The following is a 23,605-nucleotide window of genomic DNA, read 5'->3' as shown; positions in this document are numbered from 1 at the left end:
ACACATAATGAAAACATTTTTAAACATGATTAAAACAGCAATAAACTAAAAAAAGATTAAAACACATTCACTTCTGTGTCTGGACAGGCTTGCTTAAACAGAAATGCTTTAAGCAGGCTCAGAAAAGAATACAGTGAAGGTGCCTGCCTGATGTCAATAGAAAGGGAGTTCCAAAAACAGCAAAAAAACTGACTAAAAAGATATTAAAAGACATCAGCATCTATGTGCTTCCCTTAAACAAAATCATTTGAAGCAGGCGTTGGAAAGACTATAGCGAAGGTGCCTGTCTGGTATCAATAAGCAAGGGGTTCCACAGTGTAGGTGTTGCCACACGAAAAAATCAATTTCTTACACGTGTGGAACTATTATGCAGCACCTGTAACAGTGCCAGTTCCACAGATCAAAGCTGAGTAGGCACTGCAAGTAAACTGGCCACTTCCAACAGCTTTGCTTTTGTGCTAATATGCTGAATGGATGTGGGAAAATACTATGCAGACATACCCAGGATATGGATGTTTAAATGGGTCTATGCTGCTGTAAACTGATGTTAGGGTTGTAGCAGTGAACACCTGGACATCCTGTTCTTATGAGACTCCACTATGAATGTACAACACAAGCTGAACATTTGCATCAGGTGCCCCACACACACCCAATCACATTAGGGTGTGTGTAGTGCCGTGTATATGTGTTCACCTGCCTGACACAATACTAGACCAGTACACTTGTAATACCTGTATAACCACTTTCTTATAGAAGAACTTCTCTCTCTAAAATAATGTGTGTGTATATACACACACCCTACTATGGCCTTATGTATTTATTATTATTTCAATTTATATACCGCCCTTAGCAGAATAGCTCTCAGGGCGGTGAACAAACAAGATAAAATACAATATATCATAGTAAAAAATCACAAAAACATGTACAAACAAACAACAGAAAGCACAACAAAAACGAAATACAACACAAATTAAGAAGGATACATGTTAAAAGTAGAAAGATTAAGAAAATTAAAATATTAAAATGCCTGGGAGCATAAAAAGGTCGTTACCTGGCGCCGGAAAGATAGAAGTGTAGGCGCCAGGCGTACCTCTTCGGGGAGGCTGTTCCACAACTCAGGGGCCACCACAGAAAAGGCCCTAGATCTAGTAACCACCCTCCGGGCTTCCCGATGAGCTGGTACCCGGAGGAGGGCCTTAGATTCTGAACGAAGTGAACGGGTAGGTTCATAGCGAGAGAGGCGTTCCACAAGGTATTGAGGTCCCACGCCATGTAAGGCTTTATAGGTCAAAACCAGCACCTTGAATCTCGCCCGGAAGCAAATAGGGAGCCAGTGCAGACGCGCCAGAATAGGTGTTATATATGAAGACCGACTGGTCCTCGTCAATAGTCTGGCAGCCGCGTTCTGCACCAGCTGAAGCTTCCGAACTGTCTTCAAGGGCAGCCCTACGTAGAGCGCATTACAGTAATCCAATCTTGAAGTTACCAGAGCATGAACAACGGAGGCGAGGTCGTCCCTGTCCAGATAGGGGCGTAGTTGGGCTACCAGACGAAGATGGTAAAATGCATTCCGTGCCACCGAGGCCACTTGTGCCTCGAGAGACAAGGAAGAATCGAAAAGAACCCCCAAACTACGTACCTGTTCTTTCAGGGGGAGTGTAACCCCATCCAGAACAGGGTGAACATCCACCATCTGAGCAGGGAAGGCGTTCACCAGCAGTGTCTCGGTCTTGTCTGGATTGAGTCTCAGTTTATTAGCTCTCATCCAGTCCATTATCGCGGTCAGGCAACGGTTCAGCACATCAACAGACTCACCTGAAGAAGATGAAAAGGAGAAATAGAGCTGCGTGTCATCAGCATATTGATGGCAACGCACTCCAAAACTCCTGATGACTGCACCCAGCGGCTGCATGTAGATGTTGAAAAGCATGGGGGACAAGACCGACCCCTGAGGGACTCCACAATGGAGAGTCCATGGTGTCGAGTGATGTTCCCCAAGCACTGCCTTCCATTTTGCAGGAGCAGTCTAAAATAACAGGTGCACATAGCACCATTTGGTAGGAGAGGCTGTGAGAGTCCAGCGACTTACAACAACCCTGCTGAGCCACTGATAGGCAGAGTCCATTGCTCAACAGGAAAACCTGTGCTGTGCATGCATAGATCCAATCCTTGAGACCTCCAGGTTTAAAAAGATCTTGGGTAGCTGTGCTGGGAAAATAACCTCTACCTGATACTTTATACTCAGAGTAGATAGACCAGTGGCCTAAGTATGTATAAGGCAGCTTACGTATGAATAACCTCCATATGTTCAGAACATAGTATTAATGGTGTAATAATACTACAAGTATCAAATGCTAGCTGTGTCAAATACTGTGCCTAGCATGGCCACGCTTAGGTTTGCCAGGTCAGAAGCATCCCAACCACTGAGATTTTGGGGATGGGCCCGAATGATGTCATGGGGCGTGCCTGAGTGATGTCATAGCGGTCCAAGTGATGTCATAAGGGGTACAAGTGATGTCCTGGGGCGGGCCCGAGTGATGTCATTAACCATGATACATTAAGCGTCAACCACAGTTGCTTGGAGCATTCAGTTCAAACAAAAATATTTCTCTGATTGGAAATTAAGATAGAAATCTTAGCTAATAGATGGAGCCTGGGTAGGGAACATTTAATCTAGCCAATTCGCTTCTGGCAAAAAGGGTTTAAGTGCCCTCACGTCAGGCTAGTCACCAGAAGGCCATTGTAGGAAGAAAGGAGCCTAGTGTTGTGGAGATGTTAGATAGGAGCACTCAGAAGTAAAGATGGATGCCCCCAAAGGGCTGCAATTCTAAACACACTCACTAAGGGACTAAGCCCCATAGAACTCAATAGGACTTACTTCTGTGTAGATATTGTTAGGATTGTGCTGTTGGTAAGGCTTGACTAGGAATCCTCTGCAACAATATCCATATCCAAGTAGGGTTGGCAACCTCCTACCTGGAATGCCTTGCCTGCCTTTTAACATGGCTGCTTCAGACTTCTTTACAGATTTGACCCTTCATTGCAGAGAGGTATGAGAAATGGGTAAGAGTGAAGAAGATTTTCTACTCTTTTCTTCCTCCTTTGTAGACTGCTATGAACTCACTTTGATAGCCAACCCAATTCCAGTGAGTAATAATTGACCAAGAGAAAACACACATGGTTTGGCCTGCCTTCACAGACAGTAGACTGGGAACAGCAGCAATTGAAGACACACTTCCCAGTATGTGAATTCCCAGTATGTGAATCCTTTTTTTTAAGCAGTTAGGGAGGGCTGAGCTGAGAGCAGAGTGAGTCCCCCCAAAAGGGGGTTTGGATTTGGAGTACTTTATGCTGGCTTCCTATAGATAGGATTGCTCCCTAATTTGCAGAAGATTGGCAAGGATTTCTGACTCCCAACAACAGCAGCAACAAAATGACTCCCAGCGCACTCTAAAATTTACTGCTGAAATGGAGAAACGGGAGAAATCTAGGAGTGGATTTGTGTGGAAGGATTGTAAGCTCCATTCAATTTTGGTACTCAACATATTCCTGGGCTCAGAATTCTTTAATTATAAGTATATGCCTTTTGCCCCAAACTTTGGTCAGTAGATCTCAGGGTCCTGGCTAAAAAACAACAAACAAGCAAAGTAGACCTTGCAAGCCTACAGGCTATCCACCACAGTCTCTGGGACAATGTGATTGTAAGCTCCTTGCGGGGACAGACCAATCTTATTTTTGCCTATGCAATTCTGTAAAATACCGATGGTGCACACTGTTCACTGATGTTGCTGTGACATATAAAACATGTTCATCTGTAGCTTTGTGAGGGGAACAGAGACCTCCTAACAACTCTCAGCACCCTAACAAATGCCAGTTCTTGGATTCTTTGGGGAAGCCATGACTATTAAAAGTGGTATAATAGAGCTTAAAATGCGCAGTGCAGAAGGGGGCTACATGAAGAAGGCAGGGAAAATCAGATTCATAGTCAGTGTGGGAAGGAGATGGGGATGCTCCACCACTGGTATATCATTTATGAGGATGTGGCAATCTCCCTAGTGGTACATCACTGACAAAATAAATTGAATGAATGAATATGCACCTGATGGGAGTCAGCTGTCCAAATGAGATTTTTCAGTATTTTAAACACAAACATTCTCCATGCATCACTAGGACTCTGCACCACAGAAATCTGCTTTTTAAAAAGTGTGTGTGCTTTTGTGTGTAAATCTTTGCTTATGCTTGCCACACACATAACATGCTAGATTACTTCTTTTCCTTGGTTTCCGCTTTTGCAAATGTGCAGCTGTGTTTGCAAGAACTCAGGGTAGTATGTATGGAAGCCTTCTACATTCGTATATGCTCTGTTCAAACCACCACAACAGCTGCAGATGATGGGTGAGCTCTGAACAAGAAGGCTGCCGCTGTTACTTTTCTTCTGGAAGTGGCTCTACATGCCTTTAAAGCTAGAGGACACAGCGGAAATTCAACAGGTGCAGCCAGGGCTGTGGAGTCGGTACGCCACACCTTCTACTCCGACTCTTCTACTTTTCTACTGTCCGACTCCAACTCCTTCATAAATCGCAAATGTATATTAACTAGTAATAACAAATTTATTGTAGTAAAATGGTGGCACAAGGCATTTCATCACCACCATGTGAATCATCAGGCTAGATTGATAGAACATAAAATACATTTATTTGATTAAAATTTCTGAACAAGAAAACTTTCCTAAATTCCTATGAAAGTTTTTATTTTGAAGTCGGAGTCTGTACATTTCTACCGACTCTACTCAAAATTGCTTCCGACTCCACAGCCCTGGGTGCAGCAACCTTGCCCAACCATGGAGATGGAGCAGGACAAGACAGTGGAGGTGGGGGGCTGTGTGATCCTTCGACAATTATTTCACTCGGACCAGCCCTTAGTCTCCAGATCTTAGCAGCAAGAGCGCTTCTTTGTTTACATTCTAAAGAGTGATGTTGTTTTGCGTGTGTTGTTTATTTCCCTGCAAAACAGCCAGCACCACAGAACTCTTTCGCCAAAGAAGAGATGGAAGGAGCTCCTTTTGAAAGGTTTGGTTCCTTTTAATATGATCAGTGCTCTACTCTAGTGACTTGAATGAGGATGCTCCGCTTCTCTCTCTCTCTCTCTCTCTCTCTCTGTGTGTGTGTGTGTGTGTGTATGTATGTATGTGTGAGAGAGGGGGGGGGGAAGCTGGATCGCTGCTTCTCACCTCCATCAGCAATACCGAGCTGGGAGGGGGGCTGAGCAGGCTCCAGTCCAGGGAAGTGTTTTGCTGCCGCCGCCATGTGCTTAACAGGTGAGCACAAGGGAAGGACTAGGCGAGAGGCGGCCCTGTCCCTGGCGCGATGGTGCCTCCCTGCCAGGGCTACCCTGTAGGGGCTCATAGGAGCCCATTTCCCCAGAGTGCCTCCCTGGTGATGCCTGGCAGGCTCCCAAGCTTTTGGAACAGCCGCAGACAGAGAGAACAAGCCGCACATCGATGGTGGGCCGGTGTCGTGTCCTCCCCCCTTTCTGGGATAGGAAGTGGGAAAGGTGGGTTGTGATGTCCACAGCGTAAGACAAAGATCTTCATCCCTTGACTCTCCAGCAAGGTGCTCTGTGTGTGTGTGTGAGAGAGAGAGAGAGAGAGACTGGGCTTCTTACATTTCTGCCTGTCTGGTAGAATGATGTCCTTAGTACTGTGTTGCATATAACTCAGGGCAGTAATGTAGTCTAAAAGTGGCCTGCAGGTCAATCGAAGACATGCAATGGTTGAACTTTAGGTCAGCTGATCGGGTGCTTGGCATTTAGGTCAGGTTAACAGGATGGTGCTGTACCCTAGGCAGTGACCTTGAAGCATAGAACTCAATCTGCCAAATGTGTTCTGGTGGTCAGAATGCCGGTGGTGGACGAGGAAAGGAAATATAGGAAGCTGCGTTATACACAGTCAGACCATTGGTCCATCTAGTTCAGTATTGTCTACTCTGACTGGCAGCAGCTCTGCAGTTTCTTCCTGCCCAACCTGGAGGTGCCGAGGATTGAACCTGTGACCTTCTGCATGCAAGGCAGATGCTCTACCACTCAGCTTCAGTCTTTCCCAAAGGGGCTAGAATCTAGCTGTTCAGAGCCTTGGTTTTGAAGCGCCCAGATTCACATGGGCACACTTTGCTATAGACAGACAGAAAGACAGACCTTAGCAGGCAACTTGCAGCTCAAGTCTACACAAAGGTCAGGATTTGATGAAGTCAAACCTTCCTCTATTATGTTGCTTGATACAACAAGGATATGGTAGCACTGTCTTGATCCAAGACGTTCTTTGTAAAAGAAGTGGCATTATTCATAGCATGTGAAATATATTGAATTGATAATGATAAAAAGAATTCTGAATGCTGACAAACCTAGGGTTGTATGCAATGCTAGACCTACTCAGAGTATACCCATTGAAATTAATAGATATGAATAACTTAGTTCAACTGATTTCAATGGGTCTACTCTGAGTATGACTTAACGGGAGACAACCCTTAGCTTTGAGGTCTGATGGGGCTAAAATTTAATAGGCCTATCTTAAAGTTTGAAAGTGTTACCTTGTTGTCCTCACATCACCTCTAGACAAATCATAATTTCTGTTTTGCCAGTGGGGTCTCCAATTCAAGAGGGAGAAGACTAATGAAGTCCTAGAAAAATCTCTGGCACGCTTATCGTTCCCTCCTAGCATCTAGGAATACCTGAGATTCCTGTGCAGTCCTAGTGCCAAATCTTAACTGTTTTTGGCCCTCTCTTAATGTGTATGGAGTGTTTAGAAAACATGATAGAAGTCACGTGCAACTTGCAGACTTGGTTTTAGTATGTGAAACTCCAAATCCTTATTATCAGCTGTGTTTGGCCTTCACAAACCACCTGCAGCAAGCTTGTACTTGGCCCAACCTCTGCCTGGGAGGAAGGGGTGGAGAAAAATGTTGAAAGAGCTGGCTCTGTCACAGTATCGCTTCAAGCACTGACATGAGATGAACTGCAGAAAGCCTTGAAGCAGGATAGACTACAGAAACACAAGATCCCTTGTAAATTTGAGAGGAGGAACCGTTTTGGGATTGTCGTGTACCCCATGGATTATGAGAATAGATGTTATCTTGGCCAGGGGTGGTGCCCTGCAGATGTTGCTGAGCTACAACTCCCATCATCACTGGCCACGTTGGCTGGGGCTGATGGAAGTTAAGAGTCCAACAACATCTGGAGGGTCCCCAATCCTTATGAGAAATCAAAAAGTAACAAATCACCAGATCTTGATGGCATATACTATGGTAGCCAGGCTGGTGCCCTCCAGATGATGTTGGTCCATCATTATATTTATTTACTTAATTGGTTAACGAAATGTATGTACCGCTTGATTGTAAAAAAAAACAACCTAAGCAGTTCACAAGAAACAGTAAAATTATCCATAAAAATAAGTAATTAAAACATTTTTTTAAAAAACGATTAAAACAGCAGTATGGTTTAAAAAGATTAAAAGACATTAATATATATTTGTCTGGATAGGCTTGGTTAAACAGAAATGTTTGAAGCAGGCATTGAAAGAACACAGCGAAGGAGCCTGCTTGATGTCAATAGGCAGGGAGTTCCAAAGTGTAGGTGCTGCCACACTAAAAGAATGATTTCTTACAAGTGTGAAACAAGTATTATGTGGCACCTGTAACAGTGCCAGTTCTGCAAGTCGAAGCGGTTGAGTAGGCACATATGGGGTAAAGTGATCCCACAAGTAAACTTGTCCAAGGCTGTTCAGGGCTTTACATACCAAGAGTAACACCGTGAACTTGGTCCAGTAACAAATTGGCAACCAGTACAGGGGTGTTATGCTGACAGGGTCTCTCTCCAGTCAGCAACCTTGCGGCAGCATTCTGCACTAACTGCAGTTCCCTGATCAGCCACAAGGGAAGCCCCACACAAAATGCATTGCAGTAATTCAGTCTCGAGGTCATCAGTGCTTGCACTACTGTGGTCAAGCTTTCCCGGTCCAGGAAAAGCTGTAGCTGTCGTACCAGGCACAGCTGATAAAAGGGGCTTCATCCTTGACCATTGGCCATGCTGGCTGGGGGTGATGGAGCTGGAGTCCAACAATACCTGGAGGGAATTGTGTTGGCTTCCCCCACAGCAAGGCCAAGTAGATGCCAGATAGTGACCTGCATTGAGAAACTTGTGTTGCTCCTTAACATTGCAGTGACTTAGCAGTTATACAGAACACTGAATGACATTAAGAACATCTGACACCCTTCTCTGGGCTTCCCCACCTTCAGAGGTGAATGGGAGGGGGCTCTTCAGGTAGGCATTTGAAATGCATTCCTGGCACTTGAGGGTTTCTTTTCAATGCCAGGTTAAGGCCAAAGGCGCTTTGGGGAAAGGGCCGTCGCTCAGTGGTAGAGCATCTGCCTTGCATGCAGAAGGTCCCAGGTTCAATCCCCGGCATGTCCAGGTAGGGCTGGGAGAGACTCCTGCCTGAAACCCTGGAGAGACGCTGCCAGTCAGTGTAGACAATACTAGATGGACCAATGGTCTGTTTCAGTGTAAAGTAGCTTCCTATGTTCCTATGTGTTTTTTTTAATCTGCCCATGCTTTTTAGTCTTGTCAAAAATCATTTTTATTTTTTGTTTAACTCGGAGAATCCTTTGAGACTCAGGAGTGGGATAGGAAATACCTTCAATCATTATTCGACGGCAGCAATTTGCTACCCAAAGATTCATGTATGTGCATGCATGCACACTCATAAATATACACTTAGATCCCACCCATTCCTTCACTGTGGTTTTGTTCAATTAAACATGTAGTTCAAAAACTCCAGTGGCCCATGCCTAAAAATATTTGGTGGAACGGGACATCACGTATTGACTTCATTCTTCTCTAAACATGAAGCGCTTGTGTCACATGTTGCATTGCTGTCTGGTCAAGACTCAACTATGTAAAGAGAATCTTGGGTTAGGTGAGTGTGTCAGCAAGCTCCAAGACTGATGAAGGGAGTGGCCAGGAAGGAACAAGTCTTACCCTCCCCAATTAAAGGATGAGCACAACAAAGGTCACTGATATATCCGACTACTTTCCCAATTAAAAAACGTAACCCTGGGTAAATAAGTATGTTTTTCTCTGGTGCCTAGAACACACACAGCAGTGGTGCCAAATGTGCTTCCCTGGGGAGAGCATTCCACAACGTAGAGCTACCATTCAAAAAGGCCCATTCTTGTGGTGCCATCCTCAGCATCTCCCTCTGAGAAGGCACACGAAGAAAGGCAGGTGGATACAGTGTCCAGGTTGGTTCATGTGGGGAGAGGCGGTTCTTGAGGTATTGGGGTCCTGAGCTACATAAGGCTTTATAGGCCAAAACCAGCCCGGAAACTGATTGGTAGCCAGTGCAGTTGAGCCAGGATAGGTGTTATATGGTCATGCCATCTTGCTCCTGACATCCGGCTGCTTAGTCTTTGCATGTAAAAACATGAAGTTCATCTATATCCTTTTAGGTTTGTCACATGCTTTTATCTTCCTCAAACATCTCTTGATGATGTTTTGGAAACGGCAAGGGAACAGTCGTGCTCGCTCTGGAGGGATATTTATTCCTGAATAAACTTACTTGGCTTTATAGTTGGGAATGACAGAAACTGTGAGTCTTGGGAGAGAAGGTGAAAGGCTGTGCAGGGTAGGGCTACAAAGTTCATTTGCTCTGTTAAAAAACCCTGTATCTGGATGAGATGTGGCATAGTGCTAATAGCAGAGCTTGGAAGTAATTCGTTTCAGAAAATGAATTACTTGCAATTTGTTACTTTCATGAGGAACAGGTGGGTAATTTCTTTACACTTTGATAGTAATAACACGAGGAGTGATTTTATTACTTTTTATTGCTTCTGAGGAGTAATTGTAATGTTTCCAGCATTATTTTTGGGTGTTACTTGGGGGACGGGAAGCAGGAGCAGTCTTGTGCTCCTCTGATTTGTGGATGAAAATCATGTGCCTCAAACTGGGCTTCTGTGCAGGGTTGCTCTTCCCTCATGCTCTGGGTGTTTAGGAGGTGATGAGGGAGAAAGTGGTGAGCAAGACGGGTGGAGTGGAGAGAAAAAAATGTTTTAAAAAGTATGGTGGTAGAGAAGAATGGAGTGGAGGGAGAAAGGAGCAGGAGTTCAAGGACGTGGATGAAGGAGGAGATGGAGGCAGCAGCGGAATGGAGATAAAGAACTGGAGGCAAGAGACGAGGAAGTGTTAATACTGTGTTTGCACTTGGTGCAGGAAGTGGCCTCTGCAGCCCTCCCTGGCTATTTTGTTACATTTGTAATGTTTTAACTTTTTTGCACCCCAGAGGGAAATGTTTGCTTCAGTGGGTGTCCCTTAGTTGGTGGCAGGGCAGGGTCCGGGAGATGGTTGAGTGAGAGAGAGATGACGCTTGCTGGCTGAGAGTGTGTGATTGCACAAAAATCTAAGTGGTGGTCTCTGCCTCCCTTCCCGCCTCCCTTACCAGCGGAGAGACCACCACTGCTATCTTATGGATGAAAAGAATTATTCTACTCTCTCTCTTTGTTTTTATTTTTAATGTTGTTTTAGGCTACTTAGGTTTGCAGCAGCCAAGGCCAGCACCTTGTAGGCACTCTAGTGTTTTGTTTTAAGTAAGAACTATAATTATAGTGATTACTTTTAAGTAACAGTAAACAATTCCTTTCAGAACAATTGTAATTATAATGGTAATTTTTTTCCTTTTGGGGGCCATGTAACAGTGATTGTAATTTATTCCTTTTTAAAAGTAATCTTCCAAGCTCTGGCTAATTTCAAGAGGCATAGCCAGTGTGGTTCAGTGGTTAGAGAGGCAGATTAAAACCTGGGAGACCAGGGTTCAAATCCCTACTCAGCCATGAGCTTCACAGCCATGAAACTTGGGCCAGTTGCCATCTCTCAGCCTAACCTACCTCACATTTGCTGTGAGGATAAAATGGGGAGGGGGAGAACAATATATACTATCTTGAATTCCTTAGAAGAAAGGTGGGATATAAATGTAATCATTTCTTAAAATGGTGTTTTGAAGTTCAGATAGATGTTTGCTGAAATGGGCTTTGAGGAATGAGGTGACTTGATTGCTAGAGGGGAAGAGCATTCAAACAGGCAGAATTACTAGGATAATATAATAGAAGTTTAGAATTAGAAGGTACCTTGGAGGTCATTTAGTCCAAAGATGGGGAACCTGTAGTGCTCCAGCTTCCATTAACCACAGCCAGCACAGCTAATGGCCTGGGATAATGAGAGCTGTAATTCAACAACATTTGGAGTGCGCAAAGTTCCCCAGCCCTACTCTATTACAACCTCCTGCTCTGTGAAGAATCTGCAACACAGGATGCTATTAAAGCAGGAATGGGGAACCTTTGTCCATATGTTGCTGAACTACAACTCCCATCAGCCCCAGCAAGAATAGCCGATGACCAAGGATGATGGAAGTTGTAGTTCGGCAACATCTAGAGGTGCATCTCCAGTGTAGAAGAGCCCACTGTCTCCCAAAATATCTGTTGCACCGCTGGATAGCTCTTATCATTAAAACATTTCTCCTTATGTGGAGGTGGAGTACCTGCGGTCCTCCAGATGTTGATGGATTACAACTCCCATCATCCCATGGGGTTTGCAGTTGATGAGAGCTGGAGCCCAACAACATATGAACAGCCACAGCTTCTGATCTAAAGTGTGTTAAAAGATCAACTTCTGCATATAACTTCTTGGAATTCTTCTTCTTTAAATCTTCCAGGTTATTGCTATAGTTATGGACTCCTTCACAGACATGGACATTTTCAGTGATCTCCAGGAAGCCTGGAGGAGGAGGCTGGTTCCTGTCTACATCCTTCTGGACCAGGCCTTTCTTTGTCATTTTATGGAGATGTGCAGGAATCTGGAATTTTCTCCTGAACAGGAACATGTGAGTTCTGGGACACTTCTATTTTCCAAGAGGGAAACAGGTTGACCTTGGATTACTTGGACAGATTATCCAAGGGAGGGGTAGCTCCATGCTATAAAAGCTTCTACAGCTTGAAGCATGAGACCTTCCCCCTTCCTCGACTAATGCATTTTGATGCCAAATTGTTTACCCATTTGCTTTTTTGATGTGGCAAAGTGAGGTTATTTTGATTCATCTTTTCCTCAATTAATAGAGCAAACCTAACTGAGGCTGGAGGGTTCATGCCAGCTAAGTTGGAAGGTATGTGTGGGAGGGGTAAACCTTGACTTGTTTGCTGCAGCGGTGTAGCCAGGATCAGGCTCCGCACCAAGATACAGTCTGGCTTTGGATCCATTGATAGCTCTCTTGTGTCCTGGGAGTGCCCCATTTTTACATCTTCATGACACTACCGGCCAATAGTGCATGCTCCACTGTGCTTTCGACAGGTGCAGCAGGGACCTTCACACTGGCAGGTGTCTCTCCCCTCTCCTCGCCTGGACATAGGAGCGCAGTAAATTGCCTAATACTTACTGGCAGTGTAGATCAGGGGTTAAGATTGCTCTGTCCATATGTTTCTCCCAGTTCAGCGCCTTCATTGAGGTAAGCCACTATATTTAGCACTCTCACAGTTAATGATGAAGCCACTTGTTTAACCCCCCTTTTAAGCGTATTTTAGAATTCACCTTTTCAAGAGGAATTAATGAACTGTCTGTCCTTTATTCTCCTAGATCACAAAGATACATGAGGATAAAATGTTTTTTATAACACAGTTATAAAGTCTTTTTGAAGAAACTGTCAGAGTTTTGACCATAACTGTAGAAAGTATAGCAATAGTTGAATTATTATGAGGAGTGTACGCTGTACTCATTAGATGTTGGCAGAATCACTTCTACGGCTGTCCATGAAGAAATAGACTTCTTTCCAGGATCTAGCCCAGTGAATAATCTGCAGTTCATATCTCTTACACCAGGGAAAGGGAAATGGTGACCTTCCAGATGTTGACTCCAACTTTCATCTGCCCCAGCCAGCATACCCAATGGCCAGGGATCATGAGAGTTGGTACCCAACAACATCTGGACAGCCACAGGTTCCCCATCTCTGTGTTTTGCAAATATCAAGTAAATGTCTGTGGAAGGTCCATGTTCAACAGGGTGCTACAAGGGTGCTAGCATCAGCTGCATCATGTGGAGATGAGTGGAGTCTCCATGGCATCTTTGCATGATCCGCCCTACATCCCCAACCATTATAAGAATGTTTCCCCTTATGTGAAACTGCAGGCTTCTGTGCAGTTAGAAGTGCTGCTCTGTTCTTCAGGTAGGTTAGTGCAATCATACAGCCTTACCACCATCAGGTCTGTCTTCAGAATCATGATTGTCTCTCCGACATCAAAGGAAATGAGTGGGTGAGGCACTGGACCCACCCCCTTGCCTGAGGTGCTCAGTACCAAAATACTCTAATGAAGCCAGAGAGAAAGTAACATCTTAATATTTGACAAGCTGTAGAGTTTTTTCACCTCTAGGCCTGTGTTTAATTTTGAAGAGACTTGCTTCTGGGACAAGAATTTTAGGAATTTTGAAGGATTGGCAGCTTGTGTAGGTGGTAATCGTTGGCTTGATCTTTGTTCCTAGTGATGGGAGGAGACCTATGATGCAATCCTGACCCCACTTATCTGAGAGAAAGCTGCAATGAATAGGACTTACTTATGAATAGATATGGTTAAGATTGCAGACTTAATCATACTACCCTTTGCTACAGGTGTGGGGAACCTTTGGCCCTCCAGATGTTGCTAGACTACAACTCCCATCTGTCCTAGTAATAATGGCCAATGGCCAGGGATGATGAGGGTTGTAGTTCAGCAACATCTGGGATGATGGGGGTTGTAGTTCAGCTTCCCAATGTAGAAGCTGCAGCTGGTAACTGGGAGAGGCAAGATGGCAGGGAGGTTGGCACAGTGCCGGTGGAAGTGGTGGATTGGTTGCACCACTGTGCCCACACTACAGTGACCTCTTCAGTGCCTCGCCCCTCTCCCTCTCATTTAACCAGCAGTAAGCTCCACAATGGGAAGTCAGGCAAGCAACTCCACTTCCCCCCACCAGCCACGACCAGTTGGTTGAACTGGAAACAAAGAGTTGTAGCCAACTAAATCCTACACAGAATAGACCCATCAAAATTAATCAGTCTAAGGTAGTTATGTATGTTAACGTCAGGGAGTCTACTTTGAGTAAGACCAGCACTGGATTCCACCTAAAAGGCTGATCCTATGTGATGAGTTGTATGTAGGCTATCCATGCTGCATATAGTATACAGCTTCAGTTTGATTGTCACTGGTATTAGTCCTGCACATATCAGGAATAATACCATAGTTCTGCCTGGTCATTGTCTCTCAAGACTTAAAACACATTGTATGTAGGAGAGACAGATAGACTATAGGAAAGTCACAAATAAATGCAAATACCGTTGAATGAAGAGATATTGGCATTTTTGTCTAAAATGTGTGCCATTTTTTTCTTTTTTTTAAAAAAAAGCTGCTGATAGTCCGGACGATTACTGGAAACACTTATTATGCAAGATCAGGAGCCAAGATAATTGGGAGTGTCCATGAGAAGTTCATGTTGGTTGATGGTGTAAGAGTGACTACAGGCTCCTACAGGTAAGCATCCTGACACCTTTCTTATTTGTTACAAAACCAAAAGAACTAGCATAGTTCTATGGGAAGTTTGCTGTAGCCTCAACAGGTAGATGGTGAAATTACCATCTCCTGTGCTGCAGCACTGTTTCTCTAGATCGGGTAAAAACATATCCCCTAGTCCTGCCCAGAGTAGACCCATTGAAGTTAATGGACATGACTAACTTAGGTTCATTCATATCAATCACTCTGTTCTGAATAGGACTTAGCTGAATACAACCATTGGCTTTATCTGAGGGGGGGGGAAGGAGGATGGAGAGATTGATCAGTGTTTAGCTGCTTCAGTTCCCTTTACTCCTGATTGGTATTTGTATGCAGACATGGCAGTATGGAACATACGTATGTTTATTGGTGTTGGACATATGGCCCTTTCAAACTGTCCTCTTTCCCTGGAACCTCTTGTCTGTTTTTCTGTGCACCCTCCAGAGGTTGTTTGGAACTGTTCTCCAGCAACATCTGCAGGCCCATAGGTTCCTCAGCCCTATTTTACCAACATGTCATTATAATGAGGAAGTGCCAACTGTTGAATGACTGCTTAGCAAGCTGTTAAAGGCACAGGAGTCATACTAGAGTGGGAAGGAAAAAGAAAATAGCAAATGTGTATTTAAATTGAAATGAATTCTTGCTCTCTGTCACAAAGGAGTACAATTCAACCCCACTGGAGTTCTTACTAATACTGCTAGCTTTCAATCTGAACTGGCTGGCACTGTAAATTCCAACTTAAGATATATGGGTTTTCACATAGAGATGGCGGTGTAGAGCAAATGCCCTTATGTTCATTTGTAGGGAATCATGCCCAAAGGAAGCTTTCAATCCAACCCTGAAAGCTCAGACCATGTATTACTCTACTCTTCCCATCTGTGCTTATCTCTCCCTGATTTCTGACTCAAAGCTTCTCCTTTGCTGTTGTGACCTGTTTATATACTAAAGAAGCTAACCCTTCTTTAGAGTGCTCTTGGTTCTCTGAAATGGAAAACCTGAGTTACTCATCAGTACTGAAAATACTATGTGGTTTAGTTGATGGGGGCAGGAAGAGGAACGTCTGGACATTTAGGCCTCTGATTTCATGAGAGGTATGTTGATCACACGGTGGATGCTACACTTCTTTCAGCTTAAATGTTTATAAGTGAGTGCTGACTCTTAAATTGTCTGATAGCTTGCAAGGTAATTGTGAGATATCAAAAGCCACAGTATAAATGATTTTATTCATAAAAAATATTTATCCACTCATGTAAAATGTCCAGGCAATGGATAACTATTTGCAAATACAATAAAACATAAGATACATAAAAACAATACAACATAATAATAAAAATGACTGCCACATCTTGAAAAGAATAAAATAAATAACCCTGACGGCATAAAGCCTTCAAGAGACATCTGAAAGTTAGCAGTGACTGCCTGCTGAATCTGTGCTGCAAAAATATTACCCAGCATGGGGCTAGCAACTAAATAAATCCTTGACTTCTAGTTAAACCAGTCAGGCTTCTGGAACGTGGGGGACAACTAACAGCCCTCCAGATGCATCTTGCTTTTGAGTTGGTATATATCAGCTCAGGCAAAGTATCCTGGGCCCAAGTTGTTCAAGACTGTTCAGTAGGACAATAACCATTACAGTAGGGCCCCGCTTTTTGGCGCCCTGCTGTTTGGTGCTCCGCTAATACGGTGTCCGAGAAGGGTGTCGGGCGCCATTTTTTATTCAATTTTGAACTCACGGTGGTGGCGTTTTTTTGTCCCTCTTGACCCCCGGGGGGGCAAGGGGGCGAGGTCAAAACCCCTTAACACACTGCACCCGTGTTCCCAGGGAAAGCTGCAGCCTGCTGCAGCCCCTTCTCTTCTTTCCCACCTAAATAGAGCAGTACCTTCCCGCCTCTAAGAGCAGCGACAGCGGGAATAAAACCCTCCCCCCACAGGCCTGGGTATGGGTGGGCTATGGCTGGCACAGTGAGGCCATCCCCACTGGATGTCAGCGGCCCAGGCTTGCGCACATGCGGCAGCAGAAAAAGAAGCTAACCTGGGAGCAGGGGGGTGTGCGCGGCTGACAAGGCAGGAAAACAACACACACACAAACCATGAGGGGCCAAGGACAGTTCCTGGCATCTTACCGGGTGCTCAGCGCCTGAGGCAACCTGTCCAATTGACTCACTCCTACCACTGCTATGAGGTGACAGGGGGGCCTGGGACGGTTCCCGGCTACCCCCCCTCCCACCATTGAAGACCAAGAGCTGTGGTGATAAAGGGGATGGCTGGCGCGATAGCCCTGTGAAGCCTCGCACCTTCGAAGAGCCACGTGTCGCTGCTGCCAGCTGAGAGGTCAGCACTGCACCTAGGCAACAGAGGGACCTGGGACACCTCCCGGCAACCTCCCGCCTGATCGCTGTTCTTACCTTCTCCACTGAGGAACTGTCCTCCACCTCTGGGGAGCAAAAGAGGGGCCAGGGACGACTCCCGGCTACCTCCTGAGGTAAAGGCGATCTCTGAATAGCAAGGGAGGGGCCTGTCAATAAGCAAAGGCTATGTTCTGCTTTACAGCAATTTTCGCTTTTTGGCGGAGGTCTAGAACCTAACCCACCGTATGAGTGGGGCCCTACTGTATTAGCACCAGCTGCAGTGTCCCAAACGTGACTATGCTTTTGAGTTCTCCAGAATTCTTCTTCAGGCTGGAAGAAAAAACTGGTGGTAGGCTAGAAAAACTTGGGTATGATGGAAAAGCTGAAAGATTTGTAGTTTGTAGCAGCCTTAAGACTGGGAGTGAAGGAAGTCTGTAGACTTAATGAGAGACAGTATTAGTTTATTTTGTACCAAGGACTGCAAAGACAAAAAATGACAATCCTGTTTCCCCCATGACAGGTTTTAAACATAGAACCCAGCAATTATCTGTGTTTTGCCAACTTGTGTTAAGACAGATGTGCATAAAAAAGATACTCTTAACAGCTGTTACTTCCCCATTTCTAACTTCAGGTTTTTTTTAAAAGTATGCCATAGAAGAGTATGATGGGGGATCTGGGTTCAAGTCTCTGCTTATTTACAGGCTCATTAGGTGCTCCTGGACACTGTCATGTTCTCAGCCTCCTATTGCCATCTGAGAAGTGGGAATGAATGATCGACTTCATAGCAATGAACAAGAAGATGTTATAAAACAAGCATTTTGTAAAAGGAAGGGTTTTTTAAAAAAAATGTTTAGCGATAACGCTCTCCTTTTCTCTCTTCTTTCTCCACCCCTGCGCCCACTTGTAGCTTCACGTGGACAGATGGGAAGCTCAACAGCAGTAACTTGTTGCTACTCTCTGGCCAAGTGGTTGAGCACTTTGACCTGCAGTTCCGAATCCTTTATGCACAATCAAAACCTCTTAACCCGAAGCTGCCGCCCAGCTGCAGGAACAGTGGTGCCTTTGAGCATGTCAGCAGCAAAGCAGCACCTTGTAAAGACTTCACAGTTGGTAACCTCCTGCGAGCTGAGTTTGCCAGGCTCTCGAGCACCCCAAAAAAGCTTGAGATGGAAATGAAACTGGCTAGAGAGCTCCGAAGAGGCAGGGTGACCGCTAAACGCCCTCACCTTAGTGGCGAGGAAGAGTGGCACAGTGGTCCTGAGGTCCTGGCGAAACCTAAGGGGATAAATAGCCAGTCAACTCAGACTGAGCCATTGGAAGAGAAGCCCACAGCCGCACTCTCTGACTGTGCCACGCAAACCAGCATTTCAGTGGCGACCACCACCACCCAGACCACTACTCGATCCAGAATGGTGGGCACTCAGACAGCAGTTCTGTTCAAGACTGCCATGACACAGACGGACAAGAGGGAGAATGTGGCAGTGTCTCAGGATCCAAGGGTACCTGGTCAAGGGATTCCTGAACAGAGAGTGGTCTCTAAAGAAGCATTTCTTGATCAGAGGGTGCTCTCTAAAGAAACATCTCCCATTTCTAGAAAGTCTACCTCAACTTCTTCTAGCGCACGGTCGCTTTCTTCACTGTCTTCCCAGTGCTCTCGGGCAAGCTCTGCAGGTTCCCTAACGTCCCTTAGGTCCATGGATTATCCTGTCAACCACAGGACAGACTATTTCCGCAAGCTGAACAAGGAAAGGGAATTTCACTACTCTGTCATCCGGTCCAAGCTTAATCACATGGTTTCCATGCTGTCTCAGAAGGGCAATGTGACAGAAAACTACATAGGCTGCCGTCCAATGAGGTGCAACTTAAAACCTAGGCGGCAGATCAGCACTAGCCTAGTAAACCTCAGAGACTTTGCACTGTATTCATCAAATGACCGCTTCTGAGTAAAGGGAATTGTGAGAGCTGGTGCACACATCATAATTGCAATGTACATTTAATTGCCTGCCCACCCATTCACACCAATTTGTGCGACACTGCAGACCATTCTCAGGTTTTGGTGTGGCATGGAGAAATATCATTTGAATGCCAAGTCAATACAGACATGAACAAGATATGATGGTAGCCAGCATATAGAGACTACTTTATGTTGCTCTCTGTAGCTTACGTTTTGTGTGCACCAGTTGTATGTGCTCCCATCTTTGCCCTTAGACCTGTTAATTCTGTGCAGCCCTTCAAAATGTTGCTTTCTGATGCTTTTTTTGGTCTTAAGTCATGGGATAACTTTTTTTATCAACGCACAAAAATATTAGGTATGTTTTTTTTAAAAAAAACCAGAAGTGCTTACTTTTTTTTGTCCCAAATATATAAGCATATGAAACTATTTTAACTAAGGATATGACCCTGTAGATGAGTTAATAAGCGATGGTTAACAAAAGGCACTGCTCATATCTTTAATATTAAAAGATGGGGCAAATTTTCCAGCTATCATCTGTTATTTTTACTGTCTTGTACATTGTTAATATGAATCTGTTGTGTGTGAACTCTTATTTTGACTTTGAAAAATAAAACATTTCCAAAAAAACAAAACCCAACTTGAAGAAGGTGTGGTAAGGTCAAACCAGAGACCAGATCATACAGCCACAAGAGTGGCTGTATACTATAGTCAGCATGGATTTTTTGTTAAATTGAAAATACCCCCCATGCCATTCTGATCCTTCCCATAAGCTCATTTCAAAACAAAACCTTACAAAAGTTATAGTCCTGAACTCAGAAATGCTTGCTTAACAACCCTCTCAATTTTCATGGTGATACACAAAACAGTCAGAGAGAATTGAGAGTTCAAAGTGTAAAAAGAGAGAAAAACCAGACCCCTTTTGGACTTTTTTCTGTCAGTTCTCATAATCTGTTGAAATATATTAAAAATCAGCCATATTCACAGAGTACCTGTAATCCTATTACTGACCTTGTCCCATACTCTGACCTTTATCTTCTGCAGTTTAAAAAATAAAAGTTTAAAAAATGCCATATGCTCAGAGGCAGGGCAAGCCCCAGGCATGCCGGGGCCCTTGGGCATCAGCCTGTGCTGGGCCCCGGCACTCCATTTCTGTTATTCGCAGCAGGATTCCAAGCCGCCCACCATTCCCTCACTCAACCTACCTTTCTGCTTTTGCAGCTGAAAGCGGTGTGCTACATGCACGCATTGTTTCCATCAACCAAGATGGCGGCAGAGGATTCAGCCCCTTAGAGAAACCTCGGCTGCCATTTTTGTTAATGGTAACCCTGCAAAAAACAGCAGAGAGAAAGGTAGGTGGAACAGGGGAATGGTGGGCGGCTTGGAAGCTCCTGCCTTGTAATACGATTGCGGAAGGGGAGCACAGGGGCCCCCAGGCTGGGCCCCACCTAGCCGCCCTTTAGAGCCGGCCCTGCTCAGAGGCACATTACCAAATTCTTCTAAGCAGCACAGGAAGTGGATTGGACTGTGAAAGACCAACCCAAATTGTGTTTGCATTTTGACAAATTTGTAGGACAGTACAATTATCTCAGAGAGGAGGTCAGGTCTCCTGATCCGCTGGTGCACTCACTATAGCTGCCCAATTTCCCTGCTTTTTAAAGTTTGATAGAAATATCTGTTGGCTATAGGTACGTTCTTAAACCGCAAGGTTTTTTGCCTATTAGTGAATTATATTATACTTGAACATTAACTGTGTGTAAGGATTGCAATTTATATGCTGAATTGCCATTCTTTTATTCCAACAGTCCTTTGAGGTGGATCATGAAAAACTTCGATGCAGAGCCAGCCTTAATATTCAGTTCATGTGATTCCATAAAGATAATTCAGAATAATAAAGGAAGCAAATTCTATTGTGGTTCAATTTAATATTATTTTGTGCAGATTTTACTTCAACTGTTCAAAAGTGCAGTGGACTGAGTACATCCAGAGTAATACAAAGAGACAGCTTTGAAATCCATACGTTCTTTGTATGTTCAGTAGTTCTGCATCTTCAGTAATTCCAGCTTCTTTGATAAATAAATTGTCACATCTGTTGTGCTTTTTAGAATGTGCTTCGCTGTATGGTTATGTCCATGGACTTAGTGAACAAGTGGTATGAAACCCCTTTGAGGAAGCTAAGGAGTATCTGTTTCTCTTTCTGTTTTACTTAAGCCAGAGCTTGCTAGCCTACCAATTGAAAAGATCCCTGAAGTAGGGATACTTTCCAGAAAGACCCTCCTGGTGCCACATCTCAACTCCTTGGTTGATCATATTGCTGAGTTTGGCTGGGGCAAATAGTCCTAATTACCAAATGTTCATGACACATGATGGCCATGTTTGCATGTTCATTCTGAGCTTGGCTGTGCACTCTTCTTGTAGATATCACGACACAGTGAGACACGGTGAGACCAGAGTTCAATTTCGGAGCCCCCCTCGTAATTCTGGTCTCCGCTTTTATTTTACCTCCGCCTGGAGGCGTGGATTATTTTGTCTCCATAAACAGCCTATGACCTTTAACTATTGTATAACATCACGTACATACATAGTACAACAGCATTATCTACGTGGCAATATGCAGGCAGTTATTTAACCACTACAGATGTCAGTATCGTTTACAGCCATAAAGTTAACCACATCCTGTTTTTCCACTGGTCAGATCGCAATGTCTTGAGAGATAGTGTACTGAGAACAGCAGCGTGGTTTGCCAACGTATGCTGTTCATTCAGTCCACCCCACATCTCCCCCTTTTTTATTTTTTAGCAAAAAGTAATTACTACGTAATGGTCGCGGAGCAACAGGTGTACACATCTGGAAAAGGTATTGTAAAAAACAGCATAAGCCTATACTTAAAATGAGTAAAAGAATAGCATATCTAAGAATCTGACTTAGCCATCCAGTGGGCAGCCAACTCCAAAGCCACTGCCACCAAGTTGTAGGGGCGTCCTGCAAAATGTTATTAGTTAGATCCTTCAAGTTTTTTACCTGTGTTCTGATTTCAAAACTGTTGTCAGTTAAATTAAAACAGCACATATTCTTTATAGTTTCGCACCCCAACTGATGTTGTAATAGCAGGTAATCTATAGCTGCACGATTATCCAAGATAGCTTGTCTTAATATACCCTGCTCTTCATTTAACAAAGCAATGGCTCGAGAGGTGGCATTTATCATCTTAACATAATTACAGGCTAATTTATGTAATTGATTGCTGTTACTTACTGCCAATGCAGGAAGTCCAACAAGGGAGATGGCTAGTGATACACTTTCTGCTTTATTAAGCAATTCCACCTTGTCATTACAATCAGCCGGCATGGCAACAGCTTCTCTTTTCCTACGTTGGGCTAGCAACTCCCTTTTATGAAGGAAAATGGGAACCAGTCGACTCAGGCAACAGATGGTATCAGAAATATTAGCGGGAACATAATTAAAAGTGGTTTCTCCACATGTCCAAAACCATCCACCTGGTAAAGGAATGTGTCCGTACATACTGGATATGTTAATGTGCTGTGTACAATTCCATGTGGGTCTCCCAACCTTTAGACATCCCTTCTGCACCTTATGTCGACTACAATTAACCATCCGAGCACACGTATTATTAATGGAATTTGCAACATGTGATGTAAATAATTGAAAAGCATTAACAGGCAGCTGGAAGGTTGGAGTTCCCCAATTCGAAACAGTATGATATTTAATCTCTGAAGTATTCATGAATCGCCCAAGTCCTGTAATGTTCCCAATATCCCCAGGTGCTTTGCATACGGGTATTAAACATGTTCCCAACATACCCATTTCCTGTACATGTTCAGTCATGCAAAAGTCACTCACATTTGTCATTCTTGCTAACTGAACCCAGATATTGTGTTGAAACCGCATCCCCAACTCCTGCCCCAACCTGTCAGCCCCGGCGCTTCCTAAAATCCAACAAATGCAAAGTACAAAAATAGAATTTGTATTTAAAGACGCAATTAAAGCAAGAATGGTATTCTCAGTTGTCTTGTCCACCCCGGCTTGTTCCATTGCTTTTTCTGCTTGTGTTGCTAAGTTCTTTATTTGGCCCCAAGTCACGGGAGGTTGCGGAACATTCCGACCACGCTTCCTGGAAGACATCCCAGTATCCTGAAGTTGCAGAGAAAAATTAGGGATGGGATTCTTAAGATTATCGTGCCAGGACATCGTCTTTCCAGGGCCGGATACACCTAGCAGGTACCCACACAGGACCGTCAGGCGTAGACACAGCCGCGTAACCTCGACCCCACGTTATAAGCGGAACTGGGCCTTTCCACTCTGGATTTGGTAGTTGCCGAAACTGCACCCGCGGGGCAGGTAGAGACTCCGACTGCTGAAAATGCCGCTGCGCTCGAGTAGAAAAGGAAAAATGAGTATTGGGAGATTGAGACAAATTTAAATGATTAATGGTAAACAACACTTGTGCCAGCCACTCCTCTTTGGTGGCCAATCCCAGTGGTACTCCTCCTTTTTGTTTTTGTTTAAGCAAATGCTCTTTAAGGGTACGATTGGTACGTTCGACGACAGCTTGACCTGTAGAATTATAAGGAATACCAAACAAATGTGTAATGGACCACTTAGTGCAAAACTGTGCAAATTGCTGTGAAACATATGCAGGGCCATTATCAGTTTTTATCGTCTGAGGTTGGCCCATG

General features: G+C 44.3%; 1 protein-coding gene across 1 annotated transcript in view; it reads left to right on the top strand.

Moving 5' to 3' along the window:
- LOC133387214 (protein FAM83D-like) overlaps positions 1–19,543 on the top strand; it is a 35,403-nt gene extending 15,860 nt beyond the window's left edge. Inside the window, exons 2-4 of the mRNA XM_061631499.1 lie at positions 11,756–11,923; positions 14,467–14,591; positions 17,865–19,543. Coding sequence (XP_061487483.1) covers positions 11,756–11,923; positions 14,467–14,591; positions 17,865–18,900 — 1,329 coding nt within the window. The 3' untranslated portion in view covers positions 18,901–19,543. The remainder of the gene's footprint in view (positions 1–11,755; positions 11,924–14,466; positions 14,592–17,864) is intronic.
- The last annotated feature ends 4,062 nt before the right edge of the window (positions 19,544–23,605 follow it).

Source organism: Rhineura floridana, chromosome 6 (assembly GCF_030035675.1).
Source record: "Rhineura floridana isolate rRhiFlo1 chromosome 6, rRhiFlo1.hap2, whole genome shotgun sequence".
Lineage (NCBI taxonomy): Eukaryota > Metazoa > Chordata > Lepidosauria > Squamata > Rhineuridae > Rhineura > Rhineura floridana.
The sequence above is the reverse complement of the archived record's forward strand: the minus strand, read 5'-3'. Positions and strand labels throughout refer to the sequence as shown.